General features: G+C 37.1%; 1 protein-coding gene across 2 annotated transcripts in view; it reads right to left on the reverse strand.

The window, feature by feature from the left end:
• The window catches only part of LOC126091897 (probable methyltransferase TARBP1), a 112,044-nt gene that overhangs the window by 87,210 nt on the left and 10,295 nt on the right, over window positions 1–14,539 (reverse strand). For both annotated transcript variants that reach the window (XM_049907196.1, XM_049907195.1), the window contains exons 2-3: window positions 11,884–12,053; window positions 6,630–6,701 (exon numbers count right to left, since the gene is read on the reverse strand). In XM_049907196.1, the coding sequence (XP_049763153.1) occupies window positions 6,630–6,701; window positions 11,884–12,053 (242 nt within the window). The remainder of the gene's footprint in view (window positions 1–6,629; window positions 6,702–11,883; window positions 12,054–14,539) is intronic.

Genomic DNA, 14,539 nt, shown 5'->3' on the forward strand with positions numbered 1-14,539 from the left:
TTCCATATTTCTAGATTACAGGAAAGTGTTTGTCATGGTGTTTCATTGCAGGCTGTTAAAGAATGTACAAGCATATGGAATACTCGAGTGTTCATCAGAGACAAGGGTTCATCAGGAGTGCCCCAGGGAAGTGTGATAAGACCACTATTATTCTCCACATACATAAATGATTTGGCAGTCAGTGTGGGCAGCAATCTGCAGTTATTTTCTGATGATACTGTGGTGTACAGTAAGGTGTTGAAGTTGACTGTAGTGACTGTAGGAGGACACAGGATGACTTAGATAAAATTTCTGGTTGATGTGATGAATGGCGTCTAGTTCTAAATGTAGAAAAATGTAAGTTAAGGTTGATGAGTAGGAAAGACAAAACCTAATGTTTGGATACAGCATTTGTAGTGTCCTGCTTGAGACAATGGTTGACTTTGGTTTATTGGGACAATTCTAGGAAAGTGTAGTTCAGCTGTAAAGGAGACCCCATACAGGAAACTAGTGTGACTTTCTCTTGTGTATGGCTCCAGTGTTTGGGATCCGTACCAGATTGGATTAAAGAAAAACATTGAAGCAATTCAGAGGCGGGCTGCTAAATTTGTTATTGGTAGGTTCGAACAACATGTAAGTGTTATGGAGATGCTTTGGGAACTCAAATGAGTATCCCTGGAGGGAAGGCAACATTGTTTTCGAGGAACACTACCAAAAAAATTTGGACAACTGGTACTCGAAGCTGACTGCAGGAAGATTCTGTGGCCTCCTACATATGCTGAGCATCAGGACCATGAAGAAAAGGTACAAGAAATTAAGGGTCATGTGGAGGCATATAGACAGTCATTGTTTCCTCATTCTATCTGCAAGTGGACCAGGAAAGGAAATGACTGGTAGTGGTTTGGGGTAACTTCTGCCATGAGCTGTAAGTTGGATTGTGGAATATTGATGTAGATGTAGATATTATGACATTTCTGTAGGAACCATCATGGGTTCTGAAAACAACTATCATGCCAAACTCAGCTTGTTCTGTTCATCCGTGAGACCCAGAAAGCAGTAGACGTAAGTGTCCAGATGGATTCCATGACTTCTGAAAGGCATTTGATGGCAGTTCCGCACTGCTGCCTAACGAAAAAAATAAGAGCATATGGAAATAAGATCAACTGTGTGGCTAGATTGAAGAGTTTCTAGAAAACAGAAAACAGCATGTAATTCCGAATCGAGAGAAGTCTACAGATGTAAAAGTAACTTTGGGAGTGCCCCCGGGGCGTTTTATAAGACCTTTACTTTTCACAATGTATAGAATTGGCCTAGCAGATAATGTCAGAAGTTCCATGAGGCTTTTTGTGGATGCTGTTGTATACAGAAAAGTCACAACACTAGAAAATTATAGTGAAATGCAGGAATACCTGCAGAGAATCAATGCTTTGTGAAGGGAATGACAACTGACCCTCAACATAAAGAAATGTAGTGTATTGCAAATACATAGGCAGAAAGACCCTTTATTGTATAATTAAAACATTGTAGAACCATAACTGGAAGCAGTTACTTCCATAAAATATTTAGGAGTTTGTATATGGAGTGATCTGAAGTGAAACAACCATGTAAAATTAATCACAAGTAAAACAGATGCCAGTCTGACAGTCACTGAAAGAATCCACAGGAAATGCAATCCACCAACAAAGGAAGTAGCATATACTTGGGTATTGCTTGTCATCCGTATGGGCTATGTACCAGACACGACTGACAGAGGAAATAGAACAGAGCCATAGATGAGCAGCATGTTTCATTACAGGTCCATTTAGTAAGCACAAAAGCATCACAGAGATGCTCTCTCAACTCCAGTGGCAGATGCTGCAAGAGAGGCAGTCTGCATCACATTAAGGTCTACTGTTAAAGTTCAAAGAGCATACAATACTAGGAGAGTCAACAAATATATTGCTTCCTCCTACATATATCTTGCGAAAAGACCATCAAGATAAAATTAGGAAGATTTGAGTCAACAAAGAGGCCACGAACCACATGTTATTGTCATTCAGAAATTACATTTGAAAGTTGGTTTTTGTGAGACCATCATCTTACGTCTCGTGCGTAGGCGGAGAAATATCTATCAGCATGTGTCGGAATTTTACAGCAGCAGGAATCTTGGCCTTTTGGGACTGAGGTTTATTGTTTGGTGATACTGATGCTTGTGTCAGTCAGGATCCTATGACTGTCATGTGAATATGGAATTGATGGCTTCAGGAGGGCCATACTCAACATCACGCAGATCTCCATGGCTAGGAGAATGGACATATTGTTCTCTTGGCTATGCAGGACTGTACAGCTGTGACACTTATCTTGAGTCAGGAAATGGCCTTTATTGCAGCAAGACAGATGAACAAGGTGTGAAATGTGTGGCAGGTGCTATTGAAGAAGATCGGAATGTGACTTGGAAGGAACTCTATGAAGCCACGGGAATTCCAACATCATCAATATTCCGTATTCTGACAAACGATCGACCTCAGTTGCTTGAGGTTGGGCCACTCATTCTCCACGAAAATGTTTGCCCACATATCAGCACTACTGTAGCCCAAAAACTGCACAAATACGGATGGGAAATGTTGCCACATTCTCCCTTCATCCCAGACATGAGTCCACCAGACTTTGAATTGTTCCCGAAGTTGAAAAAACCTATGTGTGGACATCATTATCTGGAAGAGCTTTCTACCACCATTACACAACCATTTGACATATGAACAGAAATGATGTCCTGGATGGAATAATAGGGGTTCTGAGATGTTGGGATTCAGTCATAAAGAAGCAGGGAGGCTACATCGAAGGATTGTAAAGATATATTGAAAAAAATAAACATGTAAGTAAAAATAATTAGTGTGCATTGTTTAAGAAATGACCATCGTACATACATCACAAGCCACCATATGGTGCATGGTGGAGGATATATTGTACCACTACCAGTCATTACCTTTACTGTTTCACTTATATATAGAGCGAGGGAAAAAAACGGCACTCTATATGTCTGTATGAGCCCTAATTTCTCTTATTTTTGTGATCCTTGTGTGACTCAACGCCCAGCAGAGTTACAGTCATTGTCACTGCTAGAGATGGCAGCTCTGTATGTTAAATTTTGCATCCTGTGCACCCCCGCAATCACTTACAAATTTATTCATGTATTCCTTCTGCTACACTCTATAGGCACAATTAGTAAAATTTTGTTATTTCCTGCCCTTCTTGGTGTTGTAATTTTAATGGCTAGCTGTGTACACTATGATTTACTGTAATTTTGAATATTTCCAGTTAATGCATTGATGGAAAATCCTGAATGGAAGGCCAATGATCATATGAGAACAAGCTGACATTCATTACAAGGAGGAAGCACTGACTGGAGGAGAAAGCCACAGAGCAGTGATGGTTACTGTTTTTCAGCCTCTAGTATTATTTAAAGGAATGGATTTGCATTCACGAGAACTGGGGTACAAATCCCTGTTTGGCCGTTTAGATTTAAGTTTCGGATGGTTTCCCTAAATCACTTGAGGCAAAGCCATAAGTTTTCCTTTGAAAAAGCTATAGTTGCTTCACTGTCCCCTTCTTTTCCAATCTGAGTTTGTGATTCGACACAATGCCACCAACAGGATGTGTGATTCTAGTTTACCTTTCTTCACTGTACATAAGTAATCCTCTCGTGCTTGTTTTCTTTACCTTGTGTTGTCAGTGTCTCTTCAAATGTTAAAATTACAAAGAGAGAAAATGGCTGTCCACTACTTAGCTACAAGAAGTAAAATTTCAGTATAATAGCAACAGGCAATGTAAAAGTGAAAAAACTTATTATATCTTTCAGAAATATTAGTTCAAACAATGGAAACTCCAGGTAGGAATACCAACAGTGTAAGAAAAGACAGACTGTTACTTACCATAAAGATGACAAGTTAGATTGCAGACAGGCACAATTAAAAGACACTCAAATATTTGCTTTCGGCCACAGTCTTTATTAGAAAAAGAAAGAGAAACACACCACTCGGACCACAATATGCATTCAGGTCCAAGCTGCGCAAGTTGGTGGTCATGTGTTTATGAGGTGTGCTTGCTTGTGTGAAGAAATATTAGTTCCTTTGTCAAGGAGGAAAGAGGGCTACATTTGTTGGAAGTCACCCAAGCCTCAGGATGAGTGAGAGAGGCACCTGTTGTATGAATGATGGGAGAACAAGGATACAATGAGGGAGTGTGGCTTCAAAGAGAATAGAAGGTCAAAGACATTTTACTGATAAGCCCCAAGATAACATAAGGTCATAGTAAGAAATAAATATGGATAGAGGACAAGGAATGAGATGTGAAATGAACAGTGGAATTAAAACCTGAAGAGAAGACAGAGAGAGAGAGAGAGAGAGAGAGAGAGAGAGAGAGAGAGAGAGAGAGGGGGGGGGGAGGGAGGGAGGGAGGGAGGGAGAGGGGGGAAGGGGGGCAAGGGGGGGGTGTTGGGGAGGGTAGGGAGGGAATGGACATAAGAAAGGAACAGAGAAAATAACTGAATGAATAAACAAACAAAATATATAATAATGACAATAAAGGGATTGAGGGGACTGTGTGTTATTGGAGGTTAAGTCCAGGAGGGAGGTGGGATGAGAGAGAAAGTTCACAGGGAAAGTACGGTAGTATCAGGTGTGGGGAATCGAAATGGCCTGTGTGGTGTAGCAGGCACTCGTGTGACTTGAGAGATACTGCAGAGCATGGTCAGCAACTGGGTCTTGGGTGATCTCAAGATATAATGTTCTACTACGTCCACTTGCGCACTCAGTCAGTTTGGTTGATGGTACTCCTATATAAAATGTCATGCAACAAACAGATATACATTGATAAACAACATGTGTGGTTTCATATGTTGCTCTGCCTTTTATATTGTAGGATTTAGTGAGTGGTGACACACAGGTGCACAAGGTAGATTTTACAGCAAGAACAACTGCTGGGCTAGCAATTTGGGAGAAGAGATACATATTCGACAGTGTATAAGATACTGCATTGTAAAAGATGCACCCCAATTTTTAGGACTTTTTTTAGGGAAATAATTTCTCACTTGAATACATCTAATACAAATAAATATGAAAAAGTGCTCCTCTTTTAATTTTCATCCTCAAATCCACAAAATTCATCCTCGTCAGAATCTAAATCCTTATAAAACAAATTACCCTCTGTACCATCCAGTGCATTACTAATTCCACACTTATTAAACAATTTAACCACTGTTTCAGTTTTTATAGAATCCCCTGAAGTTTTGACACATTCACAAACTTGAAAAATGCTAGGTGTCTTCCTCCTTCTTGATGGTGTAGTTCCAAAATCTATATATTGCATCCACCTCCCCCCCCCCCCCCCTCTTTTTTTTTAAGTCCCTTAAACAGTCTGTTGACACACAAATGTTTGAAGTAAAATGGTTAGCCCTCCTGGAATTACAGCTAACTGAGTTTTCAATTCATTCAGAATATTTTTAAAGTCTTCTGTTATGTGAGAATGAAACTGATCCCAAACTAACAGAGCAGGCTTCTTCAGTAGGCCTCCACGTCACCTAGACCAAATTTTATCTATCCACAACCTATACCTCCTCCATCCATCCAGCCTTTATTGTGTACATGGACAAATACTTCTTTTGGTAATTGTTCCTTAGGAAGCATTTTTCTTTTAAAAATCAAATGTGGCTGCAATTTTGTCCCATCAGTACAGCAGTAATAATGACTGTGTAATGAGTCTTTTTTTTTTTGCCTTGAAGTTTTAAAAATAATGCTCTTTGTGCCCTTGGAATCCACAGTAGTGTTAGAAGGCACTTTGCAAAAGTTCAGACTTTACTGTTTTTCTTGCACTGATGACAAATCGATGAAATTCAACAATTTGTTCTTCTGTGATATTTTCTTGTTGGTTCACATACATAGTCTCCAATAAATCTTGAACTTCATACTGTTGATCCAGTAAAGTCAGCGACTCCTTTGTTAGTGGATGTCACTTTCGCTTGATTAATGGTCATCCATTTACAGAATGTTGCATTAAAACATACAATACAAACACAACCACAGGGTCCCACAATAAAGCATTTCATTAAAGAGGGCTCTACTTATCAAAAAGATTGAGAAACACTGTTATCTGAAAGTAGGAGCAGAATTAGCCAGAGAGTATGAGGACAATTTTGTGCTCAGATTTGTTTGTGGATAAAGATCTGAGTGGTAGTTGTGGGAGAGGAACAGCTGGGATTTGGATATGAGCTTCAGTGAGATTGAGGTAAACATCAAGAAAGATGGCTTTGCAATTGGAAAAGAATCAAGTGAATTTGAGATGGGAAAAGAGGTCAATCTGATGCACAAAGCAAAGGAGGTCTTATTTACTGTGAGGTCGGACCACAATACTGACATTGATAAATCTGCGTAAGGTCCAGATGTCCAGCTTCTCGATCTTGAGGAATGCTTCTTTCAAACTGACCATGGAAAGTTCAGCACAGGATAAGGTTGTCCTGGTTCCCATAGCAGCCACATTGATTTTTTTGTTTATTGTAACACGGGTAAAAAGAATTGCTCTTACTAACAACTAATACAAAATTGATATACAGACAAGAGTTTTAAATTAATAACATCACATGAATACAACAATGGTATACTGGGTATTCTACTTACTTTCTTCTAATTACATTTAAAACTGTGTCTTCTTCCAATGACCTTATATACTTGCATGTGTCATTTTCTGCTCTGTAAAGAAATAACAAATCTCTAAAGATTTGAACTTGATGATTCTAAACAAAAAAATATTGCATTAAATTACATGTACACTGTCTCAAATGTAGATAGACTTCAAGCAGTAAGCTCTTGGCCAAAAAGCCTTCTTCAACAAACACACACACACACACACACACACACACACACACACACACACACACACACACAACCTCTCCCTCTGGCTGCCAAGACAAGACCCTCGCCATGACAGCCAGAGACAGTGGTCGTGGTTGTGTGTGTATGCAAGTTGTGCTCGCATGAAAGTGCAAGTGTGTGTGTGTGTGTGTGTGTGTGTGTGTGTGTGTGTGTGTGTGTGTGCGTGTGTTGTTAGGAAGAGGGCTTTTTGGCCAAAAGCTTACTTCTTTAGCAGTCCTTTTATTATGCCTATCTGAGACTCAACATCTCCACTATATGGTGAGTAATAGTCCATCCTTTTCATCATGTTGTCGTTATTCTATCCTCGATTTTACTTTGTTAATACAGAATACAGGAAGATTTAACAATAAGTGGGATAACGAAATTTAGCATGGATCGATGTGATGGACCAAGACTTACGCAGACCTTGTGAATGGCGTTGCAATAAATTAAAGCAGCGCAATCAAGAGAATTGTTTACTCACTCTTATTTACTTCAATTTAAGAGAATCACATTTCTGTCATTGTGGACATCAATGCTCTTACACAATTGAATTAAATTGCAAATTATGTTTATAGAGACAGTAGAATGCCAGTGAAACAACAAAAGGTACATAGAAATGACTGTACAGTAAGCAACTACTATAATTTATATTAGTGATATGTTTTGAGCCATTTGTGCTCATCATCAGGCATCATGGCATACAAATCACTTGCATTAAATTAGATTCAGTTTTTGTTCCATAGACCCAAAAATGAGATGATTCTCGTGGGTGTTGAAAATGACAGAAAGTATAACATAAAAAAATAGAATATTTGAATAGAATATTCACCTCCCTGGTCATTTGTCAGATCATCTGTGAGTACACTACAGTAAATTGGAACTGCTAATATTTACAGAATTAATATACTGTCAGAATGAAAAATAGTTATGCACTTTTAACAAATTTATCATACACAAAATACTTAATCTTGACTATTGTGACCAAGTGCTGTCAAAACTGAAATCTGACAGACATTTTTACTTAAGATGGTCTAACAGTCCATGTTAAGATATTCATCTATAGAGTACAAGGAGTTGCCTATCAAAAAGTCTTTCAGCCTCTGTTTAAACCATGCTTTACCTGAAACCAAATTTTTAATGGTTGCTGGCAATTTATTGAAAATAATGTGTTCCTGAATATTGGACCCCTTTTTGGACCAAGGTAAGTGATTTTAGGTCTTTATGTAGAGTGTTCTTATTCCTAGCATTGATACTATGTACTGAGCTATTGGCTGGAAACAGCCAATTTGAAACAAATTTCACTAAACAATACATATACTAAGAAGCTGTGGTTACAATACACAGTTTCTGGAACAAGTTTACGCATGATGTTCTCTAAGTTGCACCACAAATTAGTCTTATTACATGCTTTTGCACCGTAAAAACTTTTGCTCGGTTTGATGAGTTACTCCAGAATATGATTCCATACGATATAATGTAATGAAAGTAAGCAAAGTATGCAACTTTTTATATTTATACCTCCTACATCTGACATCATTCGCATTGCAAACACATACAGACATTATTTATGTCATTAATATTATCAACCAGATTATCAGCTATATTATAATCCGGTACTATAAATTCCAAAATTGTTCTGTATGCCGATGACACGTCCATTGTGTGTAAAAAGGAGTCATGTAATGAACTAGAAGCTGAGTGTAATAATGTGACAAGAAATTAAATTATACATTGGCAACAAATTGGTAAAGAAAGTCTAGTGTAAAATTCCTTTGCCTAACAATCCAAAGCAACCTGAAATGGGACACACATATTGGCTACCTAAAAACTAAGTTGTAAAAAAAAAAAATATATATATATATATATATATATATATATATGCTATCAGTTCTATTAGCAAGTTCTGTAAAGACACTATAATCCTAAAGACTGCATACCATGCTCTTTTCTCCTCTCACTTGAAATTTTGGGGTCAACAACCAAAGCCAATCTAGATAAGCTACTCATTCCTCAAAAAAAGGGTGTGAGAATAACCTGTGGAGCAAAATATAGGGAATCTTGTCGCAACTTGTTTCCAAAAACAGGGGTGTTAACTGTTATAAACACATACATTCTAAAAGCCATAATGCTTGTGAAAAGACTGCATCCACACGCTTATTCGGATTTGCACCAGTACAATACTAGAAATAAAGAAAGATTTTACATTGGCAGCCACAGAACAACACTTTATGAAAAGGGGCCTCAGTATGCAGGTATAAAATTAGCTAATGCACTGCCTAGTGCAGTCATGGCTCTTCCTACAATTAAACTGAAATATCAGCTTAAGAAATTTTTAGTAAAACACCCTTTCTACACATTAGAAGTGTACCATACTTACAAGAAGAACAACAAATGCTTTGTGAAATTATGTAAATAGAAATCAGTAAACATCTTATCGTAATTTTGTTGAAAATTAATGACGTATTCATAAGAATGTGTCTTATGTATTGTACAAATACCTGTAATCATTACAGTTTCATTGTACATATGCAGTGTACCATTTGATGTTGATAAAAGCTAGGCAACTCCTTGTACTCTATAGATGAATATCTAAACAAGGACTGTTAGACCATCTTCAGTAAAAATGTCTGTCAGATTTCAGTTTTGACAGCATTTGGTCACAACAGTCAAGATTAGGTATTTTGTGTATGATAAATTTATTAAAAGTGCATAACTATTTTTCGTTCTGACAGTGTATTAATTCTGTAAACATTGGCAGTTCCAGTTTACTGTAATGTATTCACTGACAAATGATGAGGGTGGTAAGTATTGTGTTTTCTATTTATTTATTCATCCAGTAAATCTCTACAGATTGTTGGATGTCATTTGCGTGACACGCGCACATATACACACACACACACACACACACACACACACACACACACACACACACACACGCGCGCACGCAACATATAACTTCAACATTTATTTAAATAGTACAATAAATTAATTATACTTGATCTTGCTTTAGCAGCAGTAGCAATTTTTGCGTAATCTTGCTTCATGTCTGTTGTACTTCACGTGGTTTAAGAATTCTACCCTTAGGGATTTGTGAAACAGAGAAAATGAAGAAATAACTTTAATTTTATGTGGCAGACTACTGTACATTTGTCTTATGCTATTTGTACTGGAGGTTTTATAAGCTGTTGTCCATACTGACTGAACATGGAGTTTGTCTTTTTGCCTGATATTATGCTCATGTTCTTTTATGTTTTTCCTCACATATTTACAATTTTCTAGAATAAAAAGACATTCTTTATGACATGTTGCACACCCACGAAAATCGTCACCTTTTTGGGTCTATGGAACTAAAAGTGAACCTAGTCTAGTCTAATCTAATCTAATCTAATCTTGAATTGCCACAATCTTAATTAGGTCTAGAGCATATGCCTCCCTACATAGAAACAGAAAACATGTATGGTGTATTTCTAGACAATGTTGTATTGTCGTGTAAACGTTTATGGTCATATGACGCTCATGACTTACCACATGCATGTCCATTGGTTGCTGCGGTGACTGAGCACCATAAAGATTTACATAACAATATATCTTTCGTCAATAAATATTTAACACATTTTCTATTTCTACAAAGAGAGGTGCGTGCTCCAGAACTAATGAAAACCGTGGCAACTCAAAAAATTTGGCAATGATCTAATAAATAGTATTCATAGCACAAATAATGAAATTTCATGGTCAAATCAAGGACATTTACTGAATTCTGGAATTGTTCCTTCATGACAACAATAACCCTCACATGGAAAATTCCTGGCAGGTTAAAACTGTCTACCGGACTGAGACTCGAACTCGGGACCTTTGCCTTTCACGGGCAAATGCTCTACCATCTGAGCTACCCAAGCACGACACGCCCTGTCCTCACAGCTTCACTTCTGCCAGTATCTCGTCTCTCGGTCCAGCACACAGTTTTAATCTGCCAGGAATTTTTGTATCAGCGCGCACTCTGCTGCAGAGTGAAAATCTCATTCTGAACCTTCACATTGTTGCAAAAATGCAGCTGTAGTAACAATGGCTACAACCATTTGCTATGCTGCTCAGTTCGGATTTATCCTAATTATTACCTAATGTAGTGAGGAAGATGTTATCACAGTGATGATAACCTGAAAGAAATGGTTACTACACTTCTCAACAACATGATATTCTTAGAGTAGGTCTATACATGACAAGTCTGTAGTCTGGATTCTGATGCATTCTTCTATCACATTTAGATGGCTGTCTTTTCTAATCGATGAATGATACTTTAAATCACCTAGACATCGAGTGACACATTGTAATAAAAAACTCATATAAACATCGTTCCTTTTTGATAATAAAACAACACAGGACACTATAATAAGTGTAAGCTCTCTCCATGTGGTTGTGGGTAAATAATTTATATGTTTTGTGTGTTAGTTTTAATCATGCCATAGATAATTGCACCTTTAAATATCAATGTTGCTCTTGCATATAATAAAGTTTTAGCTTCATGCCTGTTACTATAAGGTATAGATGAGAAACTAAATTACGTCTCCTGATTTTTGATAGTATAATTTTCAATATTATATAAAACTCTTTACAATTTTCTTAAAAAAAAAGTTACTTTATAAAAATAGAGGCCATATTATTGCAGATCGCCCCCCACACTGTTACAGTGTCAGGAATATGTAAGCCTGTAGTCAATAAATAAAACAGTTTCTTCCAAAAACGTTGCATGTTTTATTTTAATAGTAAGACACAAATAACTTTCTAGATATTGACTCATTTATTTTGGCTTAGAACAACCGTTTCACTACAGTCTTTACAGCTGATTGTGAGTAAAGAAACTACTGTCTACTTATGGCAAGATGTGCAATATTCAAAATTAGCTTTGTTGTAAACACTGTACATTAAGTTTCAATTATTGCATACTCCTTTTTTGAAATGAAAAGTTAATCTTTAAAGAAGAATTTTGCACAGCTCATATTTCAAACATAAAATTTCTAACCTCAGATCTCGCCTGTGTGAAGGTCCATAAAGCAGTGCTTCTAATAGGATTTCCGGTAATACATCAACAAAATTAAGTTTGTGGTCTTGATTGATATTCTGTATAGTAAGCATTAGAAGACTACAAACACCTGACATAGACTCTCCAAGTTCCATTATCTGCTGCGCGTACTGAAAAATACAATTTTAAAAATATTTAAGTGCACACATGAAAAATGAAAGAAAAGTACTACAGTAAAAACTGCAGACTTGATTTCATAATCCAATAAAATGTTGACAGATTAAACCAAAAGGATTACTACCTAAACAATAATGAGAAATTTGCTAGTAAAATTTGACCACTCAGATCCAACCTTCTAAAACATACAGACCAGCAAGGAAGTTAGCCAAATCATTACCTCCACAAAATTTACATTCTGCTACCATATGGTATTCACCTAATTTTCAGGATCATTATGACAACCTGTTATGCAAAATGATCCATGAACATACAACTAACTAATTCTCCATCCAAAATAACATGCTGCATCCTTCCTAGCCAGAAATGCTCAGTCCTGTCATAAATTTTCCTTCATATCCCAAATGATTGTATTTTCAATTACGAGAGTAGGTGTGCTACTGAATCCACTTATTTTTTGGAAGTTTAAGCAGTACTGCATCTGCATGATAACCTTGACCCACAGCTTCCAGTACCAGTGTTTCATGTGAGAAAAGCACAAATTGAACTTTGCACGACTGATATTTTCAGAATTCATTCTGGTTGCCGTGGAAGATGTTATTCTGTTCTCGATACCTCATTATGTTTGAGCTCTGAATTATTAATAGTAACCTTAGATTTTTTGCAGATGATGCAGTTATCTTTAATGAAGTACCACCTGAAAGAAATACCTGTGGTAACACTTTGTAAGGATATGAAATGGAATGATCACATAAGCTCAGTTGTGGATAAAGCAGGTGGAATGCTGCATCTATGCTCTGCAAACCACTTTCAGGTGCATGGCAGAGGGATTAGGGTTTCTTCCTGTTCATTCTTGTATGGAATGTGGGAAGAATGATTGAATGCCTCTGTGCAAGCAGTAATTATTCTGATCTTATCCTCAAAATCTCTATGGGAGCAATACATAGGGGATTGTTGTATATTCCTGAAGTCATCATTTATAGACAGTTCTTGAAACTTTCTTGGGATAGTTTACACTTATCTTCAAGATTCTTCCAGTTTAAGTCCTTCAGTATCTCTGTGACACTCATCCACAGATTAAACACACCTGTAACCATTTGTGCTGCCCTTCTCTGTCTACCTTTAATATTCCTGTTTGGTAAGGGACCCACAAACTTGAGCAATATTCTACAACTGGTTTATTGGTAGAATACTGGAGATGTGCAATCAGTCTATAAAGGAGATGCTTACAAATCACTTATGTGACTGCTTCTAGAATATTGCTCAAGTGTGTGGGACTAGTACCAAATAGGACTAAGGGCGGGGGGTACCGAATGTATACAGAGAAAGGCAGCACAAATGGCAGGAACTCAACTGGAAGACTCTTGAAGATAGACGTAAACTATTCTAAGAAAGTCTATTAACAAAGTTTCAAGAACCGGCTTTAAATTATGATTAGGAATTTACTACAATCACCTACATATTATTGACACATGTTTCATAAGGATAAGATTAGAATAATTACTGCATTTACACAATCATTCTTTCTGTGTTCCGTGTGGAAATGGAACAGGAAGAAACACTACTAACTGATACAGTGGGAAGTACCCTCACAGTGGTTTACAAAGTATAGATGTAAAGTATAGAGTAGAATATGTTCCAAGATCCTGCATCAGATGGCTACCAAGGGAATTGTATAGTAAGCTTGTGGGTCACTTTCTGCTACCCTTCTTTTTTTTCTTCCATCTATGGGGCACAATGTTTCCTTCACGGCATCTACAATATATTTTGATTAAAAGAGGTGCTACCTCAGCTAAATTTCTGTATAGAATCTGATAAGGATTACATCGTGCATTGAAGCCTTGTTCAGTTATAGCAATTTCAGCTCTTTCTCAACATCACAGGCACTAATACTTCTGGATTTTCCTTTATAAAGGAAAATTTGAAAACAAAGGTCAGTATTTCTGCTTTTGCTTATTACCCACAATTTCAGTTCCTGTATTATCCACGGGTGTCTGGACATTAAATTCGGTACCACTAACAGCTTTTACACAAGCGATTTTCTTTGGGATTGTAACACATCTTTCAACAAGAGTACGTTAAGAGAGTAATTCATGGCTTCAAGAGTTGCCCTCTAGAGGAAAAAAAAATGTGTTTCATTCACTATCTGTCTGTTTAAAGCTTACTTTATTTTACACCTTTTACCTCTGTTTCTTTAGAATTTTCTTTACAATGATTTTATGCCATGGAGGCCCATCCATCACGAACTGTTCTAATGGGTATATATATCTCCAGTGCTTGGTCAAGTACATTTTCAAACTTAAGCTACAGTATTTACATGCTCCTTTCCAGAGCCCAATGTTTCAAGTTCTTTATTGAGAATTACATTTGTTCTGACTACAAGAACACACATATAACAATAAATACAACATTTTATTACTTGAAGAAAACAGGTATACGAAAGCACTTGCCACAGAGTGACTGCACTACTATTCCAAGA

This window comes from Schistocerca cancellata, chromosome 7 (genome assembly GCF_023864275.1).
Source record: "Schistocerca cancellata isolate TAMUIC-IGC-003103 chromosome 7, iqSchCanc2.1, whole genome shotgun sequence".
In the NCBI taxonomy this organism is placed as follows: domain Eukaryota; kingdom Metazoa; phylum Arthropoda; class Insecta; order Orthoptera; family Acrididae; genus Schistocerca; species Schistocerca cancellata.